Raw genomic sequence first — 12,377 nt, forward strand, 5'->3', positions numbered from 1 at the left:
GTATGAAACAGTCCCAAGACTTTCACTACAGTGGGAGTGGATATTTCTAGATTAACTGCCCTGAAAGTGGACCAACACGGTCCAGAAACAACACCAATCACCTTCTGGTCTAAAAGAACCACCACAACAGAACTACTTACTCCCTTGTAAACAGGGGAGCCTTAGCCAGCCTGCATGTACGAGATTTTTCAAATATGCTAATACAGGAAAATACTTCATATTTCTACTAGCATCCCTTTCCTGCCACCAAATTAAGAGTCTTTAAAACTATTCTTCCACCCCTACCTGAAAAATTCCAGTCCAGGAAATCAAGATGGATAAGAGTGTCTACACTGAAGTGTGATTTTACTTTAATAATGCCTTTATTGTGTAAAGTACACCGCAGCCATTAGTCAGAGGAGGAGAAAAGTTTTTAATTACTATGTTAGGCCCAAGTTTCAGAAAATTTCAGTTGATTGCTATAGTTATGCTACAGATACTCTGAAAAATCTGTATCCAATTCTTTGATACAATTAGATTTTTACAGTCTGAAGTACAAAATCAAGTTAAACCCTGAACATTGCATGATATATTTGGCACATAGGTCTATGAACTAGCTGTAAACCTGTTATTTATATGTATTGTGGCTTCTCAAAGCTGTTCACTCACCAGGATCTCCTGCTTAGTCTTTAGTATTTTAGCCCTAGATAAATGCACAAGCTCAAGTTAGAGCATATAACTGTCAGCCAGAACTCTCTCTAGGATCCACTCCTGCACAATTCTTAGTTTATTACCACTGGCCCATAAACATCAAAGAAAAATACCAGAAGTGACAGGCCAGAACTCTTGTTAGCACAGACTTTTAAAAATGAGAATCTCTTGATGCTCTAACATTAGCAATAGTCCACAATTAACAGCAACTGAGGATAAAATGCCTTCCCCTTTAACAGAAAGGCAACTAGCAATTTAAGGAATAACTGACATTCTCCCTCAAATAACAAATGCTATCAAAACCTAGCATCCTTGGATCACAAAAACAATTAAAAAAAATCATGAGCACGTTTTTGAAAACATTCAGACTTTTGAAGCAATGTTTAGGCTACACAGCCAGGTTGTGGCCTACAATATTTCAGAAGTGAGAAGATGGATGAAATGGCTCCTGGGCAGTTCTAATAAGCACACACACTGCTCAACAGAGACTTTCCCTTTTACTTGTGGTTTCTGCAGTCACTGTAAAGTTTGCATAGAGAAGACAACCCATCCCCCACTAAAGTAACTGCTATTTCTTTCCAAGAGAAACATGTTCTGACAAAGAAATGCTCCTTAAACCTCTTAAAAAATGGAGGATGGTCTCTGCTGCCTCATGACAGCAGAGTTTTCATTATACCTTTGCCCTTTGTGAGGGAGTTTGAAGGTGCTGAGGTGCAGTGGGGTGAAAAGGAAGGGGACCATTCTGATGAAAGGTGTAATTACAGTAAGCTGCAACACAGCCTTTTAGTTTAAAAAAAAGTGCCCAGATACAGAAAAATACTGTCAGGAGAAAGGAACTGTGGAATACTGAAACGTTAAAGGTTCTGTATTCTTTATCTGTTTTAAATATACCAGTCTTAAAGAGATAATCTTATGAATTTACTCTTGCACTGAATTTCTTTGTAACAGAAGCAAAAGACACATGGACATTTATATGTACACCCACCCTTCCATGCAAGCTGTCAGACAAGAACAAGAGAAGATGAAATGATACTGACACATGCCTTTCCAGGGCCTTTAGCAAGTGCTCTGCAGAACAGCAGTACCAGAGGTCACAGCACAAAAGGTTTCAGGTGGTCTTAAATATATAGTTCTTTTACTGAAGGAGAAATAAAACATTTGTTTTATTCTCACAACACAGCATTTAGTGTTTTGGAATACAGTTTTATTAGTGTCAGATTAGAAAGCTGACTAGTCTAAGTTAGGCTTAAAAAGAATTCAAAAAAATCTTTAGGAGTGCCATACAATTTCTGCTTATCACTGGAAAAGGGGTTTATTGTCATGTAATTTAATTTTTCTTTATACTGGTGGAGACAGTTTCCAAGAAATGCAGCTTTTTCAAATATTGAAAACCATATGAGCAGGAAAAAAAGTGAGACATTAAGAAAAAAGTTAAGGAATTTTAACAACCACCTAAGTGTTATTTGTGGCTCGTGATTGCTAACAGATACACTCTACAAAAGTTCAAATTCAGGTTTTGGTTTTAGTTTCAAGAGAGTCAATGATTTTAATGCTTTGGCTGCCTTCAGTTTCAAGAAGGTCCCTCAGTATGAGTAGGGAGGCTACAGCACACTAATAGTTGTAGTCAATCAGGAAGAAGGTCATATTCCCTTTCTCCTGAGGTATTAGAAAAATGGTAAAAGCTTGTTACTTGCCTCTCAAGCTGTATACAGCAAAGGTGCACTTATTAAACAAACACATATGATGAAAGAGGTATTGTAGAATCAGACAGTGATTGGGATACAAAATGATTTAAGTAACTGTCAATCGGTGGTGTCACCTGATTTTTAAATTTCTGAACATGAGACTGAATTGCCATGCATCAAGTTGCAAGGCACATTTTTTAGGCCAAATTATTATATAGTTAATTTGTATACACATCTAAATGTAGATAAAATATCAGTTAATAGTAGTAGCATTCAGATTCAAGCAATCTTGTTGTTTTCCTCTTTGCACACCACAAGTTATATTTAATTTTTATAATTTTTAAACAGGGATGAACATGATTTGAATGTCTGGTAAGCTGAAAATTAAGGCACTGGGCCAAGTCAAAATTCAGTAAGTCAAACAAGTTATTGAAAAGTATATGACACAAGTATTCCATGTCAGAATACTAAGCTTCAGTCTTACTGGTGCACAAAGATGCTCTGCACAACTAGAGTTGGCTTTTTAGGCTTGTACACTGTGACAAATCAAAGTACTTCTTCTAGGAGGTGAAGTACTTCTTCTATTGGCTGATGTGACTAATTAAAACTTGCCCTTTTCATTCATGTGAAATTCTGGTATGAAAAGACACAAAACCCCCAATATAGCACAAAGGCTTGTTCAGCTATCTAGAAATAAGATTTTATGTAGTGCATAAAAGTAAGTCTCCAGTAGGTCTGGACTGCAAATTTTCCAAAAACACAGTCCTTATTGTACTTTGTCAAATTAATTTCAATATTTCTATCTGCATTCAGATAAAAATACCTAGCTTAATTTATCAGAAACACAGGGGAAAATGTGAACAGGCACTAATGAAGGCCTAAACAGAGCCAGTCTCTACTCTCACTGAGGCATATAGCCCCCTTGTCTCACAGTCTGTGGAAGGTAACTTTTTGGCATTTCATCAATTGACAGGGGATTTTCTTCCACTGTTTCAGGTCTCACAGTTTGTCCTTCAGTACTTGCCTGAAAAACATTTGATAGAGCAGTTTCCTGGGTATTTTTTTCCATCCCAAGGCCCAATGGCTGTGAACTCTGACCTGAGATCTGCAGTTGTACAAATCCAACAAGATCCCCCTCATTAGCGTGAGTAATTTGCTTTGTTCTGTCAAAGCATGGTCTGTCTCTGTTGGTTTCATCCTGACCACCATTTTGTCTGAAATACTGTTGCCTCTGTGCTGGACTGTCATCTCCTCCAGCGTGATCCTCTGACCTCTCTTCTGAATCAAGCAGTGGTTGAGTTGACTCAGACCTTGAAAAGACTTGTACAGGAGTTTGATCTCTGTAGCCATTAAGAACTACAGTTGAATACTGTACAGTGCTTGAAGTGTTTTGTGCTGCTTCACCATCATCGCTGTCAGAGACGCTTTGCCTAGGAGAAGACATACAGGAGGATCCTCCAATACCACTGCTGTGCCCTTCTGAAGTACTTTTTTCTTTTTTAAGTAAGTCAAATGGTTTTAAATCTTGTTCTGAAAAAGACTTCTTGTCATCAGCTTCTATTTCTACGACGCTTACATCTGTAAAGCTGCCTTCTGGGTACATCTGATCTTTGGAACTAAAGTTATGCTGAAAGAAAGATGTATGTTGCCTAAGAGGAAGGTCATGTTAAAAAATCAACAGCCTCATTAAATATCTGAATTTTTATTCTCTAATGGCTTTCAATCTCTTCATATAAGTTTTATCTTTACTAAATCTGGCAATATCTCCAAAGTATCTGTTAAATGATAAAGGACATAGTCTTGTTCCCAATGCAAAGTCTTAATTATGCTGCTACTTTAAAATCATAGTGGATGTGTGGGCAAGTTTTGCTCTCATTTAATTATCCTTAAGAGCTGTAAGCATAGAACCATTTGCTATACAGCACAGGAACATTCTATATTGAGAACCATACATTACTTCAAATAATGTATTCAACATCACAGCACTTCTTCACAGAAGTTAGCCAAAATTTGTTGAATAGAATTTGCTATCTCATTCACAGGGCATAAATTTTGCTGCTATCTTCTCATCCATGAGAAACTCTTTGGAGTTTTCACTCTCATTCATGAGTGAACTGTGCAAACAAGTCACTCTAGGGTTTTAAGAATGGGAATCATGAATTGTTTAGTTAATCCTGATTAAGTAAATTAGGGCTTGGCCCTTCCAACCAGTAAACTGAATCTAATTCACAATGTATTTCTAATGCTGAATCTACTGACGCAATAAAGTCTTCTAACCATATTGTATCACAATGTCAAAGAAACTTAACATCCAGGTTTTTCCTTGAAATCCATGTGTGCTAGAAGACAGAAAACTCCCATTGGTTAGTTTATCTGAAACCTTGCAAACTAGGAAGATACAGAATGCAGAAAGGTGAGTACTACCTTAGCTGGAACTTGAGGAGACCACTGAGCAATGTTACTCTTGGATGGATCAGGTACTATAGGCCAGATATGCTTTTTAATTCTGCAAAGGATTAAAACCAGAAAAGTTACAAGATGCACTCCTCAAATTCCCATGTTCATAGCAAGTACAGCATAATCCAGGACACCACTCCTTTACACAGCAATTTTGCAAGAATATTTATTTCCAAATAGGAATGTTTCCTATGATACTTTACTTCCTTGTATGAAGTCATACTACTCAGCAAAACGTAACACTGCATTTAATTCCTCCACACAGATGCAGCCATCCAACATAAGGCAAAACAACAAATCGTAACAGTCAGCAAGGGATTTTCAAATTTATAGCACTCCAGAATCTACAGAGAGATTACTTAGGTAGAGTCTATGATGCACATCAGTATAAAAATACACTCTTGCTTCATTAAGATAACTATGAATATCACAGGTCAAATTCTAAGATAACTTCACAGTTAAAAGTAAAGTGAAAATACTGAAGAAAAACTTGCTTTGTAACTTTAAAGTTTAAGAAAGTACTGTCACTTAACAACAGAAGTTTCTGTTCATACATCCCCCCCAAAAAACCAACTTTGAACCTGATGCACCTATCATGCTCTTTACAAACAGGCTCCAACAACAGATCCTCTCTAGGAGAAGTATGAAGAATATTGCAAGATGTGCTTTTCAACTAATGTCCAATAAGACTGATTTTAGGAGCAGTAGGGATGTCAGAAAGAAAAGGACATAAAATGCTGTCTTCAATTAGAAAGAAAGGAAGTTGACTGGTGACATCAGAGAGGTGCTATTCCTTGCCAAGGGAAACACTGCAGCAATGCCATTCTGGTTAAAGCCACAGACAAGAGCTGTGGGGTGAGGGAACAGGCAGGTTGTTTTCCAGAAGACAGTAAACAGACACAGAATTTGACTGAGGTTGTGCAAGGTAGATCGAGATGTCTGCCGAACTTTTTTTTGCCTGTAAAGCCTAATATTTGTTAACACTGTAATTAAATAGCCCAAACAGAGCTAACAAATAGACCTCCTGTGCTTCACAAACTAGGGACCATCATTCCACTCATATGATGACTGAGAAAACACAGACAGTATACCCTGATCAAAACCTAACAAACCTAATCCTAACCAACTCTAGCAAGAAAAGCAGGAATTTACTTACAGGATTGAGTCACGGAACATTCTGTATGTGTGCAGTTAACAGTAAGAAATCAGTATCAGAAGAGGCCCTGATTTCTCAAGGAAAACACAGAAGTTTTTAATGCCAATCAGTGTATGTGTGGTTTACATTTTTTTTTCTGAACTACCTGCAGAATACTTACTTGTCTGGTATTGAATTAACATTTCTGTTATGCTCAGAAATATAGGAAGTATAAGAGAAAGACTTAATTTATACTTACAAGTCACGTTTGTTGAAGCAAAACAGAACTGCAAGGAGCACAATCAGCAGGAATGCTAGACACACAGGTACAACTATGGCTTCTATTTCTCCTTTCCCTGAAGAAGATGAAGAGAAGCAGTTATAGCCCACTTTGACATTTAAGGAACTCAGCAGAGGATCAGGGAAAACCTGAAATTGAACACACCTTCAACACTCAATTCTCAAGCTTCACATTCAGAAGGAAAAGAGCTTATTTATTAGTGAAAACATGAAGAGCTCTGGCCTAAAAATATAATGCCTTGCATCAACAAAAAACATGGGTTGATCTAGAAGTTGTAATACTGACAGAGCAAATAACTTTGCAGTTTGGGCAGGTATGACAGTAATGTCTATGTCAATTTGTCTGCCATCCAGGGGTTTCAGTGGCCTGCTGGCTGCCATTACATAGCCGTGGTCAAATAAGTAATGTAAGCAAAGTAACTACTCATCCATCAGTTTATTCTGTACATGAAAATAACCTCTGCCTGCAAACACTTAAGTCTGCACTACTATTATGGATTCCTTCCAATGTCATACATATTCTTAAGTAAACCTTAGAGAACGCTTAGGGAAGAGCAACACTATACAGAAAATAATACCTCTGCTAAATCTAAAGAAGTATCTTCCACAACTAAATTCAGTTAATAATGTTGCTCTGACCATTACAAATAAGAAGCGCTCTAAAGCCGAACATACAATAAATTTAACTATTCAAATTTAAGTATTCAAAATGAGTCTCTGTAGAGAACTGTAGCAAACTTTAATAGTAATATGAAGGAGCATGCAGAACCCAAGGAAGGGCTGTAAGAATGGCATATGCTGACTAGAACCTAGATCAGCAGATCAAGATCCAAGCACACCTGTCTGCAGCTTCTTAGGACACCCGAATGAGGGTAATAAAGGCCAACCTATCTTCAGATTAAAACAAAGACTCTGACCAGGGTAGGTGCCACTGGACACCAGAAGAGACAAGAACACTGAGTAAATCCTAATGACTCATGAAAAGTCAGGGCAAAACAATACTATAATCTAAAGTATACACAAAACACATCGAAATCAGCATGCTTGACAACATAAGAAGAACTATTCAGGAGACTTGCCACTCTTCCTTACCAAATTTTTGTGTAGTAAATGTGAAATCAGGACCACTCCTGCTTCCATTATCTGTGGATGCCATCATCCGCACAGTATACAGTGTGTCACTGGTTAGAGAGGAAAGGGTATACTCTGTTTTGGAAGGATCCACTGTCACAACTGAAGAGAGGGAGAAATTTATACTAGTTTTCTGTAACATGTATTAGATCTCCAAAGAACCAGCAGCATTAAGACATTCAAGACTTCAGATGTACAAGACAGTTTTAGCAGAATGCGTGGTTGTACAGAAAACACAACACACAGAAAGACTGACAAACCTGTACAAGAAATGCTGACATTCATTTGTTTCTGTTTAAATGTTTTAAATTAGTCTTTTTTGATATTATTTTATATTTAGTTTAATTTCCCCTGAGATTTTTTCCCCAGAATGCGCCAATAAACTAAACTAGTAGTAAAGCTGAGGCTTAAAGGTGTCTAGTAGGCCAAATACATAGCTAATTAGAAATTGCTGGTTACTGACTAGAAAAAACCCCATGGTTAAATATAATAAGACATAGGGTATGCGTAAGTACTTGGCTCTTCTAATTTAAACAAATCTAGGAAGGAAATTCTGATAGTGCTAGCTCCCTGTCTCATGCCTGCAGGTCATATACATTACTGAAAACTAAGATGTACTTAAAACAAAATGATTTATATCAGTACTATAGTGATCTATAGCTCCAGAAGGACTATTAAACTCCTCCCCATCACCCTTTTTTAAGGTTTTGTCATAGTTAAATGCAGTCAACTCCTTTTTTATCTTGGTATGGTCTATCATCATCTTGATATACCACAATTTCACTCTGTATTTAGACAGAAATATGGGAGCACAATATCCACAAATCAGCTTTCAGAAACTAAACACAGTACCCTGCTATACACAGACTGAATGTTCTGAATTCTCTGCTAGGGACTTTTCTGTTCTAGATGGAACTATGACCTAGACATCAGCTTTACGTTATCAGAAGAGACTGTCAACCACACTTGATTCTTTATCTTTTTTTTTCAGAAACAAATGTTAGGAAAGAGACAGATGAAACACTTCAGTGCCACAAACCACTTATGTTTTTCGGTACCTGTTTCATTTCCATCAATAGTTTTGTAAAGTATGGTGTAATTTCTGATAAATCCATTTTGTTCATCCACTGTGAGATGGCTCCATGTCAAAACAGCTTCAGCTTTTCCTACTTTTTTTGTCTGAACAGTAGGTCCTTTTGAAGGACCTGTAACGGCAGATGAAGATTAGTTCCTGTTCGGCAGCCTTGCATCCACAGAAGCAAGTGTATCAACGAGCACTGAATTGCTACTGCATAAAAACCTCAATTGAATAGTTGGACTAACTCTTTTGGAAAGCACTGTTTTCCGACAATATAAAAACTACAAAGATGTTTTAAAAAAGAAACCTTCAGGAAAACAGATATGAAAAAGAATAATCACCCCATCACATGAAATCTTCAACTGAAGTTAATTAGTCTTGGTTTTATACGTGAAATTTAAAATAAATCAGCATATAAATATCACTATACCAATAAAATAAACTCATGTCAAATTATCTGATAAAAGTTGGAAAAACAGGAAGCATCAGTCACAGATACCTATTTAACTCCTAAATACTGTAAATAAGCAGAATGGATACAAACAGAAGAGACTAGATCAATTATGTCAGAAGTATTAGACTGTTTTTCACTACGTAGTCCACATTAAAGCAAAGGCCTCATTTTTTTGTCAACAAGGTCAGTTTATGTGCTCCAAGATAATGATTTTGTACTTACGATCTTGCTTCAGATAAGCCTTCACAGACTGTCCACTTCCCTGACCATCAGCATATAGAGGGTACACAGTTATCAAGTAACACTTGAACGGCTTTATATCTATGAAAGGAATTTAAAAGGTGTTGTTTATTCAGACAGTCAAATTGCCCACCATCCTTCTCATTTACTTCAGATACAACAGACAGAATTCTGAGTTTTGTCTGTTTAATTAGATGCACTTCTATCTAAGGTAGCTGAGTATTTTCTAGAGCTCATTGATATATTGCTCCAAAATATTAACTAAAGGCACTGAATTCACATTCAAATGTTAAATTTATTAAACAGACTTCAAAGAAGTCAAGGGTCTTTTTCTAATTTATTTGAAATAAAAAGCCTTCATCTGTCTACAGCACTAGCTCCCAAACTTATTGATTTGAGTTACTGATCATAATCTGAAAAGAACAGTAAAGCTGATCAAGTTTCAATATTTGAACTGAAGAAGGATCAGAGAGTTTGATTTTGAAGGAACTAAGCCTGTTCACTATTTTAATGGTTTCCAAGAATGAAAAGAATAAAACCAAAATGCAGATAAACACCCTTGCTGTTATATGATATAAATTTCCAAATGCAAGATCAGATACAGTTATATGTTACCTATGATAAACTAAAAGAAACCCTCTCAGCACTAACTCAGTTTCCTGTTCTACCACAAAACTCTAATCAGCATGAGGATGTTCTTCACCTTGAGAATACTCACTACGTTTTTACAGCATCCCACTGTAAAACTTCTGTACACTTATGATCTGAATACCTTTTAAGTCTATTCCTTGAACATCTCCTTGTGCAATCTGCCATTCTATGATGCAGTCTGAGCGGCTGGACACCAGACACCATTCAATCACGTATTTAAGAACATAATTGTTAGGAGCAGTCCACCCTACCCACAACTTGTCATATTTAGGCAATGTTCTAAGATTCTTCACAGGTGCTGTAATGAAAGAAAACAGAAAAGTGATCAATACGGACAGTTCTTCCACTAGATATTCATTATAAGAGATATTCTGTCACATGTTGATACTTTTGGGTTATTGCGATGGCGGCAAACTGACAGAACCTTTGTAAAAACCATTTTCTGAAATTTGGAGGTTTACACCTGAATTTTTGTATCAGAGATCCAAAGTAAGCAGTATTAGGCTATATGAATATCGGAAATTAGACTTCGCTTCTCTGTTTTCCAACACAGTAAGCTGCCCCATTGCATGTACACAGACGCTATGTTTCTTGCTTCCAAAAGAAAGGGTCTATTTCAGAGAGAAATCAAATTTAAAATGGGAATTTAAAGGGTATAAAACAGTCACACTTAAGTACCTTACTAAGATTTATACCTTACATATAGTATAAATATATATAAAGTATACAGTATATACGTTATATACTTGTATACCTTATACATACACTATATACTTACACCTTACTAAGTGCTTACTTCTGTCTGCAATGCTACTTTATTTGAACCATACCCTTAACTAATTATCTAATGGTTTTAGAACCAGTGACTCTCCCTTGTGTTTACTCTAAAAGCAGCATCTACCCGTAAAACTTTTTTTTGCTTTCCCTCTTGGTAATGTTTGGGCTGTCAAAGAGAAGGCTGGAAGTAAGGAGAAACCAGCCTGTAGTTATTATTACTGCATAATAAAAAGAACATGAAAAGGAACATGAACAATAAGGAAACAGTGGAAGCATATGACAAAGCAACCAGGCAAGATACTGAAAATGTGGGAGAGTGAGACTGGGAAAAGCAAAGAAAGAGGTGGGAAGAAGATCAGGAAGTTAAAAGAAGAGCAATGGTAAAACTATATATACATGAAGTAAAGAATGCTTGCTTCTGCAACCCTTTGGTTTTTTTTTTTCAATAAGGACACAAAAATGCCTGCTGTGCTAAGAAAAAAACAACAGGGAATATAGGGCACAGCAGTTCTAAGGATCAAATCCCAGTAAAACACACACATAGCTTTAAATGACCCTGTGAGTACATAAATCCACATGTTCCCTTGTATACAAATGGTAGAACAGTTATAAACATGTGAGACTCTAGATACATTCAGTAATGCTTTAATTATGTGTCCATGTAAGAGGTATAATTTTACAACACTGAAGGCTTTTTGTAACAAAAGCCATGCAGATTTATTTGACATAGACATTACCAGGACACTAACCTTTTGAATTACTTGCTGGGATAAGTAAAACTGATGGAGGAGATGCCCCAACTCTGTTACGGGCAATCACAGTCACTTCATAAGTTCCATTTGGCAGCTGTAACGTAAGGTTGGTGCTGGTAACATTGAATTTCTTCAGTGGACTGGAGAGAGACGATTTATCTCTGACAGTCAGTTCATACTGCAAGATTACTCCATTCGCTTCAGAAGGCTTCAATGCCTGTCAGAAACACATTTTTGATTAAACTAACGTGACATATACCTTACTGTCTTTGAGACGCAATTTAAAACTCTGAAAACAAAAAAAGTTACATAGATCAAATACCTGTGTATTTAAGACAAGCATAAATAACCCTTGTTCATTTCTGCAAAACAGTAAAATTCTAAAACTATTTTTCATTTAAATACTATTTTTCTTGGATCACAATCTCACCTAGTGACTTAATAAAAGCTATTCTGTAAAGATTGCATAACATATGTTGATAAAACCTCTGTTTTAAGTGACTTTACAACACAATGACATAAAAGGAGTCTCACATCTTAAGCTGTGTTGAATCTGAAGCAAAACACCCCAAGTAGTTTCATTATGCATGGCAAAAATACTTGTTTGTGTCATGTAACAACATAGAAAAATACTATGTTTCTGTGTAACACTATCAGTTTCCACAAAAATTAAGAGAAAATTGTTGAAACTGTAAAGAAGTAGCGATTTTTCCATTTTAGGCTAAATAACGTCAGAAGCAGAATCACAGAATAACCTGAGATGGAAGGGACCCTCATGGATCATTGAAGTCCAACTCCTGGCCTTGTCCAGGACCATGTGCCTATCAGCACTGTCACAAGTGGTGTCAGAAAATGATGCCATATTGATTTACATGTAACTTCACACAATCCGCCTAGCAATAGGCGGATTAATAACAAAATTAATAACAGAAAGACAGCTGGGACACAGTTTATGGACCAAAAGAAAGTAGGGGATGGGGACTGACCATAATTACATTCCCTGTCTCAGCTGGACCAATTATCCAAT

At 36.6% G+C, this 12,377-nt stretch overlaps 1 protein-coding gene across 2 annotated transcripts in view; it reads right to left on the reverse strand.

The window, feature by feature from the left end:
- Window positions 1-338: 338 nt before the first annotated feature.
- IL6ST (interleukin 6 signal transducer) overlaps window positions 339-12,377 on the reverse strand; it is a 31,232-nt gene continuing 19,193 nt past the window's right edge. For both annotated transcript variants that reach the window (XM_032675746.1, XM_032675747.1), the window contains exons 9-16: window positions 11,348-11,567; window positions 9,943-10,119; window positions 9,153-9,251; window positions 8,457-8,603; window positions 7,360-7,500; window positions 6,227-6,323; window positions 4,800-4,881; window positions 339-4,002 (exon numbers count right to left, since the gene is read on the reverse strand). In XM_032675746.1, coding sequence (XP_032531637.1) covers window positions 3,277-4,002; window positions 4,800-4,881; window positions 6,227-6,323; window positions 7,360-7,500; window positions 8,457-8,603; window positions 9,153-9,251; window positions 9,943-10,119; window positions 11,348-11,567 — 1,689 coding nt within the window. In that variant the 3' untranslated portion in view covers window positions 339-3,276. The remainder of the gene's footprint in view (window positions 4,003-4,799; window positions 4,882-6,226; window positions 6,324-7,359; window positions 7,501-8,456; window positions 8,604-9,152; window positions 9,252-9,942; window positions 10,120-11,347; window positions 11,568-12,377) is intronic.

This window comes from Chiroxiphia lanceolata, chromosome Z, assembly GCF_009829145.1.
Source record: "Chiroxiphia lanceolata isolate bChiLan1 chromosome Z, bChiLan1.pri, whole genome shotgun sequence".
In the NCBI taxonomy this organism is placed as follows: domain Eukaryota; kingdom Metazoa; phylum Chordata; class Aves; order Passeriformes; family Pipridae; genus Chiroxiphia; species Chiroxiphia lanceolata.